The following is a 19,920-nucleotide window of genomic DNA, read 5'->3' as shown; positions in this document are numbered from 1 at the left end:
GCAGACAGGGCTCGGATCAACTCAACGCTAATCCACTGGTGTACACCCACTGCCAAGAAACGTCAATCAATTCAATTCCACGAGACCCATTTTAATTTAATAATCAACTCAACTTGAAGCTCTCGTGGGTTTGGTGGATTAGTGTAGTTGATTAACTGTGGATATAGCAGGTGTGTCGCCCCGCTGTTAGTGTTTACTAGTAGATTTGGTAGCGGCACTAACAGAATGGGGACGTGGCGAAGGCTCTGGCAAGTAATATGTGTGGCGTTAGGTGAAATATTTGCGATTGCGCACTTAATTAAATAGTTAAAATTAATTCAAATATATTATTATTATTGCCAGAATTTTCTCATCATTTTGGTATATATGATAGCTGGTGAATATGTTGATACTAGTACGGAACATAGTTATAAGAAAAGTCTAATTATTTTGTATGTTTTCAATTATAAACATTAAGATAAACTGATTTTTAAAGTTTCGAACAATCAATACAATCGTATACTTAATGATATCTATATCAAGATAAAGCTCTTGAAAAGACCTATCTTTCAGTATTTATAATTCCAAGGTATAAAACGTTATATTCGTATCGTAATAGCAAAAAGTCGAAATTATTATTATCTTCAACCTTGTCAGCCTTGCCAGCCTTGTAAGCTCAGATCGCGAAAGCGTCTGTTTATTATACACCAGTATGCAATCAAAATAATACCTTGAATTACTTGAATAATACTTTGAATTATGAATACCTACTTGAATAATAGGTTTTTATTTTTTCTAATTTTTACTTCTTGTTACTTACCTCCTAAACCCATCGAACCCATCGAACCTACCTTCGAACACATCGAAATTATCGAACCTATCGAGTTTACTACTACCTACCTACCCAGGTAGATATAATCGAGCACAATCCCGAAACTCCTTACTGCTGATTAAATTAATAAACACCGCTACTAAACGGATACGATATCTACCACCGATCGAAGCGACGCCGACGACGAGACGGGCAATAAAATAATAGCGCGAAATACATACACTAGGCCAAGGCGCGGCTCCAAGATATTCGACGACGTATTTAGGAATAGCTTCATTAAAGAAAAACCAGAAAAGTGGGCCCATATTCACTTTGATGTACACCAATCAATCAACGTCCACCAATAACTATTAATATACACCATAATCCACTCCACGAGAAGATCTGGTAGATTAGAATCAATCCACTCAATATCCCCTCTTAATGTAGTTGGTGTAGTTGATCCGAGCCCTGGTGATGATAACTTAACGCAACATGTGGGTAAGAATCTCCAAGTATTGATGATATTGATGGTCTTTGTGATAGCGTATGAGCGTAGAAGACGAATGGGAAAATAGCTCAGGTTTTTTTTCTTGGACACTAATATTGAAAGGAATATGGAAAATATGTGTAACAGTACCTATACATCATGATTACGAACTACTGCTTCTGATGTTACGAAATATAGGTCATGTTCCTGTTGTGGGTTCTGTGGAAAATTGGAAGGGATAGTGATGTAGTGATAGTGAAAATTGCAGGAAAAAAAAGAAAATATCGAAAGTTTGAAATCGATCCATACCTAGGTACCTACCTAGTTACCTAGTAGGTAGGTGGATACCTACCATGTGCATACTAGGCGGATGAGTATGTGATTAGCCGAAGTTTAGGAGAGGCGATAGATTGGTTATATATCTGAAAAAGGACGCGCATCATAACAATTCTTCAAGGGATTCCTTAGCTCAGTTGGTACGTCGGGCGGAGACCACGCGAATCGCCACATGTACGGGATCGAAGCTGGCATATTATCAATTGAGGAGGGTTCAAAACAGCCCCTTGGGACTTGTTCTTTTTGCTTTTTATTTTTTTTCCTACCTACCTAAATACCTACGTACCCATATATGCAAGTGTGTATATACATCGGACCTCAGAATTTTTATCTTACGATTTATCGAGCTTGTTGTCTTTTATGTTGGTACCTTTCCGTATATCTTGCTGTACATCCTGTTTACCTTTCTGCTCATCCTACAAGACTGAAAGGCTCTTTATTAGCTCATGACTTATCGTTAGGTAAGTAATAGACCCCCCCCTCAACCATTAAAATTAAAATATCCTCAAAAATCTTCAAAAATCACCCTGCCGGCTCGCAAATTTGAGTGCCACAATTTGTAACATCACTACCACCTCGTATGAACGAATTTCGATTTTTTCCTTTCTTTTTTATAATGCAAAGTTTTTTAAAATACATATACACACGTACTAATCTTATATTATGTTCTTTTGGGTCGTCGCAGTACGTGGGACCAGAAGGGAAACGGAATAATCAATTGAACTTCTCTTGATTTTTGGACATTTACAATGATTATTGGACATAGGAATGATTTTATAAGGTCATGTAGTCGTTGAAAAAATGAAGATTAGCTATTAGTCTTTCCGGTTGCGAGTAAGTAAACGAATGGGTAATAATACGTGAAACTTTGAACATTGACCCTCGTACGGCTAGCATAAAGTGCAGGTAATTTATTCTCAATATATAATCGTCTAAGCTAAGCTCTTCTATCACGCATCCGGAGTCCCCATAATAGGCATGCCGTTCTCATCAAAGTAAATGGAAACCCCATTTCGGAACGAGTATTGTAGAGCTGTGCCAATTTTAGCTGCTTCGTAGGCATCATCCGGTGTACAAGAAAGTGGCTTATCGTCGAGGACAGCAGCAACAAACTCAGCAATATCGTTTAGAAAGGATTTGTCGAAGAGAGCAAATGCATCAGGAGTCGTAGCTGTCCGCACACCGTGAGAGTCGCGAACCTCAACACGGTTAATGGTAGAATTGCCATTGACGATAGAATGGGCCTTGGTACCACATATGCGGGTGTAGCTCTCGAAACCGTTGGTGAGGGTGCGACCCAAATGAAAGGTGAGGATCCTGTTGTTGGCAAATTCGACCATAGCCCACCCGTTGTCACAATCGCCGTACGTGGCTAGATCCCCGTATATGGCCTGCTGTCCCATGGCAATTACCCTGTTGACTTGTTTCTTCGGATTGGTGAGTCCTGACGTGACATTCAGGTAGTATCGACCGATATCAATCTGCGCGTTGCGTCGCTGTCAGCAAGACTGTTACGATTGGAATCTGGGAAAAGACAAACGGGAGACTTGCATCATGAACCCCCATGTCAAGAAAGATACCACCAGACTGCTCCGAGAAAGCAACGAAGAACCCTAGGGAGATATGATTAATGAACACTCCAAATCGAAAAGCAGGCCTCAGGAGGATACTCACCAGTGTCATCCTGTTTATCGAGGCAGGCAGTGTCAACAGCGTGGATTTCGCCAAATGAACCGCTATTTATCATGTCTTTCGCAGCGCGGTACGAATCATCGTCTGGACGGATATAGGTCAGTGCCCTTTTCTCACACTTAAAGCACGGAGAAATATATATATAGATGCCACTCAACTGACATCGTCGACTAAAAGGGACAAGGAATTTGAGGTGAGGTTTTGATTTAGCCTTAGCGACGACCTCTTCGGTAGCTATTAAATCCACTGATATGGGTTTCTCGCACATGACATGCTAGATATCTGTTAGCTTCAGTACTCCATGTGTATAATCTTTCAATTCATCGACTATCGACAAGACTCACGAGACCCAGATCAAGACCTAAGCAGATCAGGGGAGCGTGGGTGGCAGTAGCGGTGGAAATAAGGATAGCCTCGACGCCAGCATTCTTCATACAATCCTCGGGATCTGCGTAGTACTTGACGGAAGCTGGAAGATTTTCTGCCGCCCACTTATAGTTGCCAGGTTTTGTGTCGCAAACGGCAACGAGCTCGACGCGTGGTTGTTGAAAGGCGAGGATGCGCGCACGAATAACGCCAAGACGTCCGAGGCCGATAAGGGCGATCTTAAGGCGCGGTTGTGTAGTCATATTGTTGGAGCAATCGATAGATGTGTGGATGATAATGTCGATTGTTTGACCGCGGCGCCGGTCTAAAAAGGCTTTTATTGACCCATGCCGAAGTTTACTAAAAATGAGTGCATCGGGTAGAGTAGAAATTAGAGATAGTAAACGCTCTAGAATTTCCCATCTAGTGTAGCATTTCTAGTGCATGATCGGAGTTATTTTGTTGTTTAATCTCATTGATGTGCCCCGGCAGCCCGGAGGCCCCGGATTGTTTTTCCGGGGGTAATTTCGTAATTTCGCTATGCCGAACCCACTTTATATATCCGGCTGACTAAGTAAATCCGGTGCGATAGTACCGATCTCTGCTCGTAGCTTAGTCATCCAACCACTTCATCCACAATATTGATCGCATCAAGGATATGGAAGGTCAAGAAACATCAGGTAAGTGTCATTACCATTCTATACCTGAACTGAGAAAAGGTAAAAAATAGTTAATAAAGAAAAATAATGATGATGATGCTTACATGTGACCTAAGTATCTAATAGATTTCAAAATAAGGACGAAATGTTGGGGAAAAAAATAACAACAAGTCCCAAGGACCCGTCTCGAACTCCCTAGCTACCGCGGTTCCGACCTCCTACCTAGCAGGCGGTTCATACACACGGCTTCCTAACTGAGCTAAGTCATTGTCTTCAACAGGTCCTTGAAGAATTGTTATGGTGCGCCCTCTTCTTTAGAAATATAACCCTACTATGCCCTGGTAAATTTCGGCTAATAGCATACTCATCTACCCACCATGTACATAGTACCTAGTAGGTCCACCTATGTATTACTTTCCAGCTTTCGATATTTTCATGTTTTTCCGCCATTTTCAACATCACTATCTCTTTCCATTTTTCACAAAACCCACAACAGGAACAGGACCTATATCTCGTAACATCAGTAGCAGTCATTACCATGCTGGATACCTTTAAAAAAGCCTGATGTCATTGTCCCCATTTCTTGTAATGTCACTTTCTAAGAAAAGAAATTCGCTATTTCCCTCCCTCTTCTTCTACCCTTATACACCATGACGAAGACCATCAATATCAACAATACCAGAAGATCCCTAGGTACCCACATGCTGTGTTAAGTAATCATAATTATCATCCTTGCACGACACACGCGACCAAGCATCCAGAGAACAGGGTGCAAAAAAAAGCCACAAGGAAAAAGAGTCAGAATGAATTTATGTCTAACTGCTCTACTACCTTTCAATATTTTAATTAGGTATTTTCAAATTCAAGCCAAGCCTTATCATATTTAGGTATTTATGAGAACAGCACCGTCTCCATAACGCCAATTGGGATACGGCCGATATTCTAGGAATCTGTATCGCGCTATGTCACTTATTCCAAATTAGCAATGGAGCTCTGTAAAAGCTCAAACAGAATAGACCACGACCTAATAGGACGAATACAAGAGGAGCTTTCAGAATGGGAGGGGCAGAGAGCCCAACCACTACTTATATCGGAGGAGCTTCAGAATATCTGGGACGGAGGAAAAAACAGGCGTTCTCTTCCACCAAACCGCGCCGACAATATAAAGGTTAATATAGCTTACGGTATACGGCGAAGGATTGTCTTCTGCGAAGCACTGCCGATGAAGCCAGAGTGGAAGCTACTTCTTAAGATATTGAGTTAGGCTAACAGGGGTCTTGCAGAAGCATTTGCGTGGTACTCAATGAGAACAACGAAATCTAAAACCACGGCGCTAAGTACAATTCAACAGTACTTGCGACAGCTATATATAATATATCGAGAATACACGGGTAATGGCCTCGACTTGCGGCTTCGAGACTACCTTATTGCTGTAGCGAAGCTCGAACATACACGCCTATTCGGCCCCCGTCTGAAACCGAAGCATAAACAAGTTCTTGATCCCCCCGGATCTACATATTTCGCGCACTTCGGCTGGGTCTGGGATTGGAAAACAAGCTTTAAGATCGGTCTTGATCGGCGCGATGATTCGCTTATTCGCGACTTTCATGTGGACGGGCTGTCGGTGGTACGAGTTGGTGTACACCCAATCGAAGAACAACAAAAAGATCAAAGAATACAACGAAGAATCCGATACTTACACCGATGAAGATGAGCTAGCCCTTTATGTATCACCGCGCCGTAAGGAATGCTGGGTGTGTGGCGGGATAGATGAGAGGACAGAGGCGCAATGCAAAGTCCTTTGCTGTGAAGACATTGATCTCTGGATACTGCACGACCCGATGCGTAACGGTAGCTGAGATCGTCTTGCTATTCAAATTACGTGGCACTCGATCATAATCATCTCACGAGACATGCCATGACAGATGAATAATGCGAGAGGCCATTCCTGAGCGCACTCTCGGTAACTTTATGAGATAGTCTCAATATTTAGAAATAAGTTCTTAGCTATATAAAAACCATTACGAGAAACTTCACCTATAAGTGAAATTTTCTCTTTACCTACCTAGGTACTTACCGTTCAATGTAAGGACTGTCGCCCTCCATGTCAACCAGGGCAGTTGTCATCGCTGTAATGTACCTGACCATTAAGTAGAGTCCGTGCACATAACGCGCCAATTGAACGAGCCACCCCCCGGCGTACACCCCGGACCCGGACCCCAAATCCTAAGGTTACTACCAACCTACATAGCTATGCCCCCTCAGATTTCTTGCTGCCTCCTACTACAAACTTACTCACAAAATGTTTATACTTTTCTCAATGATCAGCCAATAAAATTTCTCAATCATGTTCAATAATGGTCTCATCGATCTCCACCGCCAGGTACAGGCCCAACTCTGGGTCGACAAGATAAATAAAGCCCACGAAACGAGCCAGCTGTGCCCATGGGTCTCCACATTTCATCCTAAGAGACTTACATGCAAACTCGAGGGCGGCTTTTATCATGGCTCATTCAATGCTGGCGTGAAGGTGGTCTTCAGCGACAGCACAGCCTAGATGGTCCGTTTCCCTCGTGTGGGGAAGGTCCACAATGAATATATCGACGAGAAAACTGCTATGGAGGTGCGAGCCCTCAGCCTCATCCGCGAACGGACCACCATCCCCATCCCGAAAGTCCAGGCATGGGGTTACGCTGCCGAAAACCCGCTCGGTCTGGGTGCGTTCATCATGATGGACTTCGTCAACGGCGTGTGCCTCAATGACCTCCTCATAGAGACCGACAAAGCTGACCCCACGAGGCTCTTGAGAGAGGACATCAGTGATGGAGATATCGAGGTCATCTACAGGCAGTTTGCGAATTTTCTGCTCCAGTTGTTCAGCCTCGATTACGACAGCATAGGTAACCTACCATCGCCAGAGGACAAACCTGAAAGCCTCATGCCGAAGCGCCCACTGACATACAAGGCACATGATATTCTACATAATGGAGGAGTCGATGTTTTCGGTACGGCTTGTCACTGTGATATCCCTTCTCATTCCCGCACACTTTTTGTCTCACGGCCCTAACATAATTAACTGCTTCAACTGAGAAATATGGCCTCTAGGTGGCCGATGTCAAGGATTCGCGACGGTGACCGAATACTTTCAGTACCTCCTAGAACAGGACTTCGGGCAGCTCAATCACCAGCCAAACTCGATTTACGGTCCTAATGACGCTAGGAGAAGATACCTGTCATTAAAGGTTCTAGAATCCCTGCTTCCCGACCTCATCAACAAGAACTATGATGGCGGGAAGTTCGAACTGATTTGCGACGACCTCGGCCTAGCGAATCTTATTGTCTGAAGTAGAGAAGACCTCACTGTCGTGGGTGTAGTAGACCTCGAGTGGTCATATATTGGACCCGCCCAGCTGTTCGGTTCGGCGCCGTGGTGGCTTCTCCAAGATAGACCCATCAACGGAGAGTGGGAGTGGGAAAATAACAAGCCTCCAAAGCTCGCCGAGCGGTAATTCAAGTATCTCAACATCTACAAACGCGTCCTGGAGGAAGAAGAGGCGAAAATGCCAGGGCATGAGAAGAGGGAGCTCTCTAACCTCGTTAAGTGGTCGCAGGAATCAGGGCTGCACATGCTCATGTCAGTTGGATTCAATGATCAAGATAGCTTTCCCTTCATGCAGCTACACCAACATGTGGGCGAAAAGGAGTGGAAGAGGCGTGAGGTGGAGTTTAGGACGCTACCAGAGGTTGAGGCGTTTGTGACGCAGAAGACTATTACGTTGGAGAAATATGAAGTAGCTATGGGCAAGTTAAAGAGCGAAAAAGTACTCGTAGACGCTGGGCAGATGACACACGAGGCGTTTCTTGCCACGTCTATCAGATTAGGATAAGTTACAGCAAATAATAATGGATGTACTTATAACCACCCAATATAAAAGTATCTAAATAATAGACTATAAACCAAATTGCGAAAACTCGACATCATGAAAGTTACGTCTCGTCACTAAATTCGTCAGAATCAAAATCGGACTCGGAATCATCGCCGCGCCTGTTATGGCGGGCTAGTAGTGTGTCATTATCCTCGTCATCTGCCATTTTTGTGGGCTGCGAAGTCTATGGAATCAACAGACGAGTCAACATATCAAGGCACTCGCATGAAACCAAAAGTATTTGAATTCGTAAACGCACTTACTAAACATCTTTATATCAGAAAAATGATGAAATACATAGGTACTCACCTAGGCAGACGGATCAATCAAGAAACGGAAGTCCCAACATCGACACGGATATTACAATTTACACGGCTTTTTGAGGTTCGAACTTTTGGTCCGAACCCGAAATGCGTCTTGCAAAAATGCACCATGATGTTCCCAGCGGGTAACGGCGCAGTAGGTTTTCCTGTTTTATTGCTATCCTGTAACCTAAATTTCAGCTACCTATAATATTACATAATTGCATATAATCATGACTGTGTATTTAGGTAGAGTTTTGTTTATGTAGGTAGCCGCGAAATGTATGACTGAAAAAAAAAATGACAACAAGTCCCACGAACCCGTCTCGAACTCCCTAGCTACCGTGGTTCCGACCTCCTACCTAGCAGGCGGTTCATACACACGGCTTTCCAATTGAGCTAAGTCATTGTCTTCAATAGGTCCTTGAAGAATTGTTATGATGCGCGCTCTTCTTTAGATATATAACCTTACTATTGCTTCCCATGAATTTTGGCCAGCCCCACCTCCATAATTTCTTTCGCTTTATTATCACTTAGCAGCTTCAATCCTATCCTATCCTTTCTATCAGTTGGATGCAGCCACCTACATATTCGAGCAACAACACCTTGCATAACTCTTATTTCTATTCGCATTGACTACTTCGTATGCATACTCATCATTATAATAAATCATCTTTACTTGGCGAGTAATGGCCTTACATTACCAGATCAATTGAATTTGCTGCATATCGCCTGTTGAATGAAGAAGCGACGTTCCTTCGCTTGGTACCTAGCCCGGAGGTGCGTACTAGCTACAGAAACCGTAGGCGCACGTCCACTCAACCTTAGGGGATGATCACTATGGCTCGGGGGGTTCAATCGCCAAAAAGGCGCCACACAGTTGCAGTGAAACCACTAACCAGTAAAGAAAATAGTCACCAATCGACGAAAAAATTCATTTCTACTTCAAGAACACGCACATCGATTAAGCTACGAACATCAATTAACCCAACTCTTAAGAAGTATCTGCAGTGTCGTCCCACCATGTATTTCTATTGACGAGAAAAGCCTGTTCAATTCATTAGTTACTGGACCCTTTGGCTACAAGAAAGCGAAAACGAACGGGCTGGTCATTGGGAGGACCGAAAACATCCTGTAGGAGCATTGGATCCCAGAAGTCGCGTAGCTGCGAAATAGGTCAGCTTTGGTCATCGGCAGTCCAGTTGTTTATCTCACAATGTCGTTTGTCGACTCGCAATTCATCTCGGATAGTGCCGTGCTGGGCATTACAATATCTGCAGTTCCCTGTTGACTATGGAGATGATTTCTGTCCAACGGCGAACTCATGGTATTTGTCGTTTGGGTACCTGTCGGAGGACTTGTTCGGTGGATAGTCGTGACGGTCTTTTGACGACCATGGCCTACTCGCTCTATAAGTCTAGTCCGCCAACCAAGCAGCTCCACATCCTCTTCATCAGGCTCTCTATGTTCGTCGTGGCGTCCGCTGCGACTTCGCCGGTCCGTATCTATAGATGCGTCGGGAATCTTGGACAAGGCTCTCGTGCGCAGGTTCAAGAGCCACTGCAGATTACTCTTGTAACGAGGGGTACGAGCGCCGTGTTGGATTAGCGAGGTGAATAGATCGATGGCGGCATCAATTTGTGCGAGAACAAAACTAGCCATGGCGTTGCCCGGATCGCGCAACAGTAATGTCCCCAAACACAAGGCGGAGTTGAATACATGGAACTGGAGATAAGTGTAAGTCTTGTTGATCTGAAGCAACGAGGATGCGTGGATTTCCTTACCCAAAAGTTCCACTGTCTAGTACTGACAGCTGGAAAGCGAGCGTGGATGTCAGCAACGATACTGATTATAATCTGCCAAAGAAAACTAGATTATTATTGGTAAAGAATGGCTTTGGCAAGTGTTTTCTTACTGCGCAACGCTCAATCACAGTATAAAACGAAGATTTGTATATGGATTCAATACTATCGACCTCGTAAAGTGCCTTTGCGTAATAAGGTCGATGGAGGTTAATGATCGTCTCGGAGACATTCAGCGCAAGATTGGTTTGCTGGGCTAGCGTTAGTGTGGTAGGCTTCGGTGTTAGTGGGGTTGGTGGGATTGGTAGGGGCTTACGGACCTGAAACGAAATAGCTAACGACCTCCGAGATGGTTCTGGAGACGCTTCGATTGCTGCGCTAAGCTGGGGGTAACGAGATGGAGTGGCTAAAAGCGCCGCTCGGCAACGAAGGGAGAATGGAATATTTTGTTCGAACTCGCGGCTGCAATATCTCAGCATTGCATATACCTAAGCTGTTGCAGTAGTAACGGGTAGTACATACAGCCTAAGGTCAAGATCCATGACATCGGAGTACGCTGGTTTCCGTATCTTCATCGCCATGTTAAGTATTCTGAAGCTTGACTTAGCGATAATTCCAACTTCGACTTGATTAAGGATACACACTCGGAGGACAGTTGAGATAATTCAAATCGGAGAATTGAGTAGCCCTTTTCGCCGGTTAGTTTGGGCGATTCACTTGGGAATGCAGTATCGCAATGGTCGGGATTAATAGCGGATCTACCTAGCGTGAGTTTTGCCCTGAATTTGTAGGGTTAGGTACCTAATGCATACGGCCTAGAGAAGCAATGTGCCTGGAAAATGTCTGCAGAATGGCATTCCCAGAATACCTTGCGTCTTTCCTCAGCAACATCCCGCGATAAATTCCAGCGGTCACCATCCCGATGCATACCCATCTATCGCTTTGAGTTGGCCTCAGCCTACAAATCTAACTAAAGAGCGAAGCTTACCGCTTGAATCAAACGCATGACCAAACCCCATAGTGGCCAGGCATTATCGCCGCGTCGACCTTTATCCAAAATTCTGTCCGGATGTCAGCGACATGAGAAAGCCCGGGATAGGTATACGAACAGGTGAAGATGCGCCATTAGATGCTAAAACATTAGCGCGTTAACCAGCAACAAGCCACTATTTAACACACCAGAGTTTGCAGACCGGCGACCATGTTATTTGATAAAAAATCGCCTTTCACCAAAGCCCGCTCCGAAAGATGCAACCAATCTTCCGCAGACGAATCATAATTGGGCATCTCGATATTAAACACTGTTCCTAGAGCCATGATAATGTAAACGAGTGCGATCTCCTGGGGATTTATAGGAGAAGAGGAGGGATATTTTTCTGCGTGCTTATAGATTCGGTCGAATGTCTTTTCAAATGAAGGCCTAGGAGCGACGTCGTGACTGGATTTTCATCAGTTGACTTCTAGACGCTTCTAGTATGCAGCACTCACTGCCATGCACAGTAGCGATAATACGACTCTGCTAGTGACCATGCCTCATCTCTTGGAGGTAGGCATGAGAGTAAATGTCGAGTACTAATGTGGGCCGGGGAGGCGTTAACAGGAAAGCCGATCGAGGTTGTGTAGGATGTTGAAAGGCTAGGCTGAGAGGGAGCTGGGTCCTGCCGTAGTTCCGGTGATGTCACACGGGTCATCAATGGACTGTCCGGTACGTCCTGCATTTCTGACTACTATATATCAGTTCATTGCGGACCTATTAAGCTAGACGGGGAGATGGCTTACCTCCTTCAACCATTCGCTTCCTGCGGTCGGACCTAGGTACTTAGATCTGCCTCTTGTACTTAACATCAAGGTGCCGTGGGAGTCGCCCTGCCGGCCATGATCGATAGAATGTCTAGGTTGGTTGTCGGAACTACTAGTCGCATCGGGAACGGTATAGTGATCAAACGCGTGGTTGATAAGGGGGAGGGGATTGAACTCATTATAGTTGTTGGGATTATCTTGGATTAGGTCGTGGTCAACTGACTGCTGCACAGAGTTGGTTTCCTGGGGCTCCTCTAAGACATTGTGAGGTGAAATGTTCTGACGATTTTCGGGTTCAGCTTGTTCAGTGTCCTTCTGGGGCATTTGATGCCAATTAGAACTTTGGCTATAGTATCGAAGTTCGCTGAAATTAGTATGTATAGTTAGACCGCCCTAAAAATATAACGAACCGGGAATAATTTGTACCAGTCGCAGCAATGCAAAATTCAACCCGGTGTCGCCGAATACAGTTGGCACATGGCTCTGTAGCGACGTTCCAGCATTTGGACGCCTTAAAATTCTTTGTGAAATATGGTATAGATAATTTTACCTTGTCTATCGCATCTCATCTTTAGTCTGCGACATTCTAGGTACATATCCTCATATTAGTTTGCCTATTCTATTTTGGTTCACTGGGCGCCTCACCTGCGCAACTATAACACGGTCGCTGTTTTCGCTGTTTGCGGGGCCTCGGATCTTCGTCCGCCTCATCGTCGTAGGCTGCCTGATCACTGCGTGAGCGATGCATCATTTCATCCGATATTGATTTGGCCGGTCGCGTCGCTCCGGCTGTTTTTGAGTGAAGGAAGGGATCGGATATATAGGAGGTATGTAGGTACGGAGAAGACCTGTAGAAGAATCAGCTCTTATGCGCGTGAATGTTTGTGGGGGTTTTATGCGGGGTGTCCGTCGATGCGGGGTAGTTACCTACGGGGATGCACCCTGGTAGAGATGAGGAAATGGGCCAATAGGATTCTGGAAGGTTGACAAGAACAGTAAGTCCGTTCACCTGCAGTTTTGATTTACTAGAAAGCGCAACCGCTACTTGACGCTATGATTACAGTGATCTACAGTGCATGATCCTGTCAAGTACAGTACAGCGACGTTAATCGGAGATACTTACCTGGCACGCATTCAATCAACCAGCTTAGCATGCATAGAGACGTTTTCAATCGATTGCAAAAGAGGTGAGGTAATAGTGAGGAAACTCAAGGTTATTAAAAATCTTTGAATACTTGTTATACGCGTACCTCAGTAGTTAGTATGATAATAATATTAGTCTAAAGTTTTCGCTTCAATTAGATGAGATATCTCCGTGACAGATGCAGGCCAGCGGATTTACTCTTTTTATTAGGTACCTAGGTATATACAAGCGAATACTCCGGATCACTTTCTTGTTCGCCCGATATGATGACACGTGTGTAATACGTCGTCCGGGAAAATTAATATGTGAAGACCGTACAGGATACAGAGGCGGGTGGGATGGGATATATGCCTGGTTATGTCGCTCCTCGTGAGATTTCGTCTTGGTAACCGTTATATTTTCGCAGAATTCATGAGAACCATGGCTTCTTACGTCAACAATCTAGAGCCTTCTATTGTTAATAACGTTGATATATGTCTTCCCAAGGACAAGGTCGGCGTCAGCCAGGCCGAGCTTGAGTCTGCCGAGAAACCTCCAGTCACCGACGACTACATGTACGACTTTAAGTATAATCACGCGCTTCCAACTTCTAATGTTTTGGGCGTCAAGATTCCCCTCGACTGCAATGCCCAGACAGAGGCTACGGCCATGGTGACTCGCCTCTCTGAAGTTTTAGGCAGAGGTGACGCGCAAGGCTTCACGGATATGTTCCTTGAATATGGCGTTTGGCGGGACAAGCTCTCATTCACCTGGGATTACCGTACTTTCAACTTCAAACCAGCAATTCTCAAGGCGGCCACGGATCTTTTTCCTAACACCAAGGCCACCAATCTAGAGTTCCTCAAACCCGCCCCAAAGATTGACCGGCCCTACCCCGATTATGCCCAGCTTCAATTCGTCATATCCTTTGAGACCGAGGTCGTTGTGGCTTCCGCTGTCGTCAACGCCGTCCTCACTCGAGACGGCTGGAAGATATATACCATGCACACTGTTGCTGAGAGATTAAAAGAATTTCCCGAGATTCCCTCTAATGAGGGACACATAACTGGCTCTGTCAGCTGGGAGAAGCAGAGAGAAATTGATGTTGACGCCGCCGATCCCGAGATTCTAATCATCGGAGGTGGCCAAAAGTCAGCATATCCCCTAACCTCCTTGATTTCATCTATAAGTGCTAACGATTCAATAGCGGACTAGCGTTGGCTGCCCGGTGCAAAGCGCTCGGTATGGATAATCTCATCATAGAGCACAGCGAGAGGGTTGGTGATATCTGGAAGAAGCGTTACGAGTACTTGTCGCTTCATTTTCCCCACTGGGCCGACGACTTGCCCTATTTCCCCTATCCTAAACGTTGGCCCACGTACACACCAGCCCAAAAGCAGGGGGTATACATGGAGTGGTATGCCTCGGCTCTTGAGCTCAACATCTGGACTAAATCATCGATTGTTAAAGCCGATCAAGACGATCAAGGCAATTGGACTGTCGTGGTGGATAAAGGGGGTAAGGAGATTCGAACCCTTCATCCCAAGCAGATCGTAACGGCTACCTCCTTGCTCGGCACACCTATGATCCCCGACATCCCTGGTATGTCCGACTTCAAGGGCGTCATCCGCCACTCGTCCGCACACGACAGTTCCCGGGACTTCGTAGGCAAGAAAGTCTGCGTAGTCGGCACCTCGTCCTCAGGCTTCGACACCGCCTTTGACTGCTCCCGTCGCGGTATCGATGTCACACTTCTACAGCGGTCGCCAACCTACATCATGTCCCTAACTCATTGCATTCCACGCATGATCGGCGACTACGCCCCAGACGCGGACCTAAACCGACCGAATCTCGAAGAGCAGGACCGAATTTTCTTCGCGACTCCCACCGGTCCCGCCGAGGAATTCGCCAGACGCACGGCCAAGATCCTCGAGGACCTGGACGGGCCACTACTCGAAGGGCTCCATGCGCGCGGACTTCGGACATGGCGCGGTCAGCGCGGCACCGGCAATGCGACGCTGGGCCAGACGCGCAACGGGGGCTTCTACTACGACGCAGGTGCATGCGAGCACATCATCAACGGCAAAATCGAAGTAGAGCAGGGTTCTATCGAGCGCTTCACGGATAACAAAGTGATTCTAAGCGGCGGTCGCGAGCGCGAGTTCGACTTAATCGTTTTCGCGACCGGCTTCACCAACACCATCGACTCCATACGCGCTACGCTTGGAGACAAGATAGCGGACCAGTTTAGTCCCATCTGGGGGATCGACGAGGAAGGCGAGTTCCGGGGCGCTTATCGAGAGACTGGGGTGCGCAATTTGTGGCTTATGGTTGGTTACTTGCCGTTTACAAGGTACCATTCAAAGTTGCTTGCTTTGCGGTTGAAGGCTTTGAAGGAGGGGGTTGCGTCTGCGCCTTATTCGAAGTAGGGTCTTAAGTAGACAAGATGACTTATTCGATGGGAAATGGATATGGTGTTTGGTACCTAAGATGACTGGATTAGAGTTTGTTCATGCGAATAAATTTGCCCAATCGCGCTTGTAAGTGAGGGGATCGTTGACTTTGTTGCTAACCTAAAACTGTGGTCTTAGACTGCCGAAACAAGGCGCCGTTCTAATACTAGAACTTCCTCGCGATTGAACGGAGTATTATGACAATTAGCCGGAAACTTTTATCTTATAGCGCCCGCGGTAGCACGAACTTGTGTAGGGGAAGTTACAAATTTGATAAAGGCGACAGCAGTGTTAACGATATATGGTGGATTGTGCTGCAATCTAGGTACATGTAATGCTAATTTACACCGGGCTTAGCGTGTTCCTAGTGGATAATATTTGGAACTAGTGGGGGTCCACAGGTGCAAGTCGGTAATATTTTTCGCGGATCCATAAATTCTAGGCTTTTCCTATGATACGCGTTTGACCCTGCACCCTGCTTCTTTTACCGTGACTTTACGGGGCCATACCAATCAGCAAAACCGAGATCGAAGCCCCATAGAGGCGTGTTCAATCGCTTCGCTTTGCCACTAGCAGCTAATTGATCAAGCACATCGAGATCCTCTTTAGAAAGCGAAATAACGTCTTTGTTTGAGGATATGCGTTTCTCGATGACAGACTTGGGCAGTACTACCACGCCCTTGTTGACATGGTAGCTGATGAGGATCGTGGCGGCCGAGACACCATTCTTGTCGGCAATTTTCTGGATATCGGGGTCGGTCATTATGGGCGCACCTGTCGAGTTTCAATCCCACAATTAGCTTTTTTTTCTTTCAAACAACTTCAGAATCACAAAACATGGGGTATCTCGAAGGGTTTAGGAACATACCAGTGGAACCAAGAGGTGAATAGGCTTGGAGAAGGATCCCGAGCTTTTCGCAGTATTCTCGGAGTTCATGTTGAGGGAGATAAGGGTGCAACTCGACCTGGTTCACGGCTGGGACGATCGTCCACGTCTTGCGAAGCTCTTCCAGATATGGGATTGACCAATTTGATACACCAATAGCCTTGACCTTTCCAGACTTGTAGATTTCTTCCATCTGCCGCCAAGTCTCACTCTGATCCCATGATCGATCGACCGCTCGCGTTCCGTCGGGGTTTAAAGGGAAAAGCTCTCCCGTCTCGTTCTGTGGATTGGATTAATCAGAATTAGCCTTCAAAGAGCCCAACAGCTAGAGGCGTGGAACTTACCGGTACCAATCGAACAGGCCAGTGAACAAGCTTTCAGGTATATGGTTAGTCTAGGCCTCATTGATGTCTTGTACAGCAGAAACGGCACCTTACATAGAGATCAAGATAGTCTACCCCCAGAGCGTCGAGACTCTTCTGCAGACCTTCTTTAACATTAGGCTGATGGCTGTTCCAGACCTTACTGGTGAGAAAGATTTCTTCGCGAGGCACCCCGCTATCCTTGATGCCCTGACCAACTTCGGCCTCATTGCCTACGAATAATCATTAGGCCAATCTTCGACATATACCATCGATCATTCATTCTAGCCTACCATAAACTCTGGGTTGTATCTTGGTCAGCGAAACGGCAATTCCCTTCAACATGGGAGCTCGTGCCTTGGCTTACAATGCTGCGTCTATGTGACGATATCCATCCTTGAGCGCGAATGCCACCGCTTGTTGAACCTCGCCGGGCTTGGACTGCCAGGTTCCTGCGAACCGACAACATTAGCAATCAAGCCTTCACTAACGCAAACGCTATATACTGACCGAGACCAACAGCCGGAATCTTCGCGCCCGTATTGAGTGTGAAATGAGTTGGCGGCGCCATTATGCCTGAGAAATGCAAATTTGTTTGCTTCGGTTCACATTGATAGGAAGAGAAATCGAAGCCGAGGATATAAAGAAAAGTTGTTTCAGCCATCCCCTCATTGACGTCGTCATTTAGGCCAAAAGAGTCAAGCGCACCCCGTACCCCATATAACGATGCATTCAGGGGCGTACGCCATCGGACTTGCCAAGTGGAACTGGCGGGGCGAGGCAAAATCGCCGATCGGAGTTTTCTTCCTCGGAAGGTGGTTTCTGGCAATTATCCCCGGCGCGCCTACGGTAGTGGAGCCGGAATCGGGAGAAGCATTTTCATAAGGACCGACGAGTCGTTTAGTGACGACGAAATCATCGAAGGACAAGGTTCACGTGGAATATCCTTTACCTCGATAATTGATACAAGGAGTATAAGCACTGCACTCGGTCATGGCGTACGTCCATGTCGTCAATTACCCAACTATGTACAAGCATTATCTCCGACCCCTTCAATTCATCCGATCATTCCAACGCACATAATCATTTTCAATGGAAGTCCTACATCGCATACTCTCATGTTCTGTTCGCAGTTCTCTTTACATACCATGAAACGCATGCTTCTTATCTCTGGTGATCGAGCCAATATCACCAAGCTCGCCTTCGACCCAGAAAAAAAGGAGTTGAGTGTTGTCTCCAATTATTCAGCTCCCCCGAATGTCTCCTGGATTGAGCCATCGCTCTCAAATAGGGACGTTGATCGTCTGATAGGCATATCTGAGCGTTCGGAATCCGGTCTCTTGTACACATTTGAAATCGACCACACGCAAGAGACTTGCAAAATTACGAGTCAACAGCCAACTCTCGGAGCACCTGCTCATTGTATGTGATAATGTGCCTTACCATCATCCTCGATATGCTGCTCATCATCATTGGATAGTCATCGCGCTACACGACAGCTCCGGACTGGCACTCAGTACTGTGAGTAACAGACGATGATAAACATCGTTAGAGTCATACACTCACAATACATAGTATATAGGACAATCTGCTGCTTTGTATCCTATCTCTATCACTGAGAATGCCGGGCTCTTACTTGCGGATGCTCCCTGAACGGAAATTCTACTAGAATTTCCCTACAAATCAGCCGGTCACGGTCCAGATGAAGGTCGACAGTGTCAATGCCACCCACACCAGATACTCGAGGATAGGCGAGGTCTTCTCTACGTTCCAGACTTGGGGGCAGATCGCGTGTGGATTCTCTGCCGCGATCAGATGAAGCTGGAAGTATCTGGCTGGCTTCAATGCTCACCGGGAACGGGCACTCGGCACGCTGTGATAACGCCCGATGGTATATATCGGAACTCTCAAGATTCAGCCTACAAGATGCAACTAATATAGATGACAGGAAAAACTATGTATGTTATCGGGGAGCTCTCACACACTGTCGTTGCCTTCGAATTGTCAGCCTCTCCCGCGGAAAACATCCAGCCCATTGAGGGCTTTTCGCCTAACGTTATCCCTCTGAGTGTCCATCCCGACCATCAGTCCATGATGGACTCCTCGGAAATTTGCCTGCATCCCAATATTCCAACTGTCCTATATGTTACCAATAGGTGGGAAAGGCATATTGCAGAGCGCGAACCGCATCTTAAAAACGTCTCACAAGAGCTGCAGCCAGGAGATGCTATCGCTATAATATTGCTCTCGAACGATGGCAGGAAAGTGCAAGAAATCAAATTTATACGGACTAACCTCGATACTATCCGCGGTATGCGCGTTAGCGACGATGATTACTACGTTGTGGTGGTTGGACAAGAGGGGAGCGGGGTAGAAATATATGATATTGGTGGGGAGAGAGGTGATGTGTGGGTTCTAGTTGCCAGTCTAAATGAGGGCTTGGAAAGCGGAATCAAACATGCAGTTTGGCTATGATATACTATCCGTCTTGAAATTTATTCTGGCTCTAGCTGCTCGTATTTCGTCTTCCTTCCGATACAAAAGTTTCAGTCAAAAGTTTGGCGCATCAGCCACGCTCCTAGCCTTTCAGATATTACATAAGTAGGTAGGTAGGTAGGCTAAGACATGAACGTAATAGTACCTAGTCTGTCCGCTAAATTTTAGGGGACAACCGCTAGAGCTGAGGAAGCACAGCCACTGAAAAAAAGACGCCACACGATTTGAGGATATTCCAATTACACGAATGTGACCCATAAGAGGTAAATATGTGAAACGTAACTTAGACATACGTAGACAAGTGCTATTATTCTAGGTCCAGATTTCAATAGCCGCATTGTTGTTAAGTCATTGATACCTAACTGGAAGAACAGTCATTCTGTCATGCCCACGCTCTAGAACACCGCAATCAGTATGTTGAAATCCAACCGAATTGA

At 45.9% G+C, this 19,920-nt stretch overlaps 6 protein-coding genes across 6 annotated transcripts; 3 read left to right on the top strand and 3 right to left on the bottom strand.

The window, feature by feature from the left end:
* Positions 1-2,566: 2,566 nt before the first annotated feature.
* GGS22DRAFT_178894 (NAD(P)-binding protein) lies at positions 2,567-3,937 on the bottom strand (the record flags this gene model as incomplete). Its single annotated transcript, XM_047963620.1, has 5 exons — positions 2,567-3,097; positions 3,177-3,229; positions 3,291-3,392; positions 3,471-3,582; positions 3,653-3,937. The coding sequence occupies 5 exons, from the start codon at positions 3,935-3,937 to the stop codon at positions 2,567-2,569; spliced, it is 1,083 nt and encodes a 360-aa protein (XP_047820728.1).
* Positions 3,938-6,680: 2,743 nt separating this feature from the next.
* Positions 6,681-8,220, top strand: GGS22DRAFT_178893 (phosphotransferase enzyme family protein; the record flags this gene model as incomplete). The annotated part of the gene is made up of 4 exons (XM_047963619.1): positions 6,681-6,857; positions 6,891-7,338; positions 7,439-7,671; positions 7,849-8,220. The coding sequence occupies 4 exons, from the start codon at positions 6,681-6,683 to the stop codon at positions 8,218-8,220; spliced, it is 1,230 nt and encodes a 409-aa protein (XP_047820727.1).
* A 1,091-nt stretch (positions 8,221-9,311) lies between these two features.
* On the bottom strand, positions 9,312-12,932 carry GGS22DRAFT_158937 (fungal-specific transcription factor domain-containing protein). Its single transcript, XM_047960715.1, has 18 exons — positions 12,809-12,932; positions 12,714-12,749; positions 12,574-12,646; positions 12,143-12,509; positions 11,852-12,087; positions 11,543-11,801; positions 11,473-11,495; positions 11,352-11,424; positions 11,176-11,297; positions 11,008-11,121; positions 10,886-10,954; positions 10,684-10,825; positions 10,477-10,614; positions 10,346-10,417; positions 9,777-10,286; positions 9,664-9,726; positions 9,476-9,609; positions 9,312-9,363 (listed from the first exon to the last, which is right to left on the bottom strand). Exons 1-17 carry the CDS (start codon positions 12,912-12,914, stop codon positions 9,556-9,558), a joined length of 2,457 nt encoding a protein of 818 aa, XP_047820726.1. The 5' UTR covers positions 12,915-12,932; the 3' UTR covers positions 9,312-9,363; positions 9,476-9,555.
* A 795-nt stretch (positions 12,933-13,727) lies between these two features.
* Positions 13,728-15,715, top strand: GGS22DRAFT_178891 (FAD/NAD(P)-binding domain-containing protein; the record flags this gene model as incomplete). The annotated part of the gene is made up of 2 exons (XM_047963618.1): positions 13,728-14,437; positions 14,494-15,715. 2 exons carry the CDS (start codon positions 13,728-13,730, stop codon positions 15,713-15,715), a joined length of 1,932 nt encoding a protein of 643 aa, XP_047820725.1.
* Positions 15,716-16,223: 508 nt separating this feature from the next.
* Positions 16,224-17,558, bottom strand: GGS22DRAFT_186967 (protein GCY; the record flags this gene model as incomplete). The annotated part of the gene is made up of 7 exons (XM_047964530.1): positions 16,224-16,513; positions 16,608-16,905; positions 16,970-16,999; positions 17,063-17,220; positions 17,281-17,288; positions 17,355-17,439; positions 17,498-17,558. The coding sequence occupies 7 exons, from the start codon at positions 17,556-17,558 to the stop codon at positions 16,224-16,226; spliced, it is 930 nt and encodes a 309-aa protein (XP_047820724.1).
* A 577-nt stretch (positions 17,559-18,135) lies between these two features.
* On the top strand, positions 18,136-19,462 carry GGS22DRAFT_178889 (putative isomerase YbhE; the record flags this gene model as incomplete). Its single annotated transcript, XM_047963617.1, has 5 exons — positions 18,136-18,413; positions 18,487-18,508; position 18,540; positions 18,657-18,878; positions 18,936-19,462. 5 exons carry the CDS (start codon positions 18,136-18,138, stop codon positions 19,460-19,462), a joined length of 1,050 nt encoding a protein of 349 aa, XP_047820723.1.
* Between the last annotated feature and the right edge of the window lie 458 nt (positions 19,463-19,920).

The sequence above is a fragment of the Annulohypoxylon maeteangense genome (genome assembly GCF_022496945.1).
Source record: "Annulohypoxylon maeteangense strain CBS 123835 unplaced genomic scaffold GGS22scaffold_5, whole genome shotgun sequence".
NCBI lineage: Eukaryota > Fungi > Ascomycota > Sordariomycetes > Xylariales > Hypoxylaceae > Annulohypoxylon > Annulohypoxylon maeteangense.
Note: the sequence above shows the minus strand (reverse complement) of the source record. Positions and strands in the feature narration are given on the sequence as shown.

Coding starts and splice junctions, on each gene's coding strand:
- GGS22DRAFT_158937 (XM_047960715.1), bottom strand. CDS start 12,914: ATGATGCATCGCTCACGCAGTGATCAGGCAGCCTACGACGATGAGGCG. Junction 10,955..11,007: donor TTATCTCAACTGTCCTCCGA/GTGTGTATCCTT, acceptor GTCAAGCTTCAG/AATACTTAACATGGCGATGA. Junction 10,418..10,476: donor CTGTGATTGAGCGTTGCGCA/GTAAGAAAACAC, acceptor TTTCTTTGGCAG/ATTATAATCAGTATCGTTGC.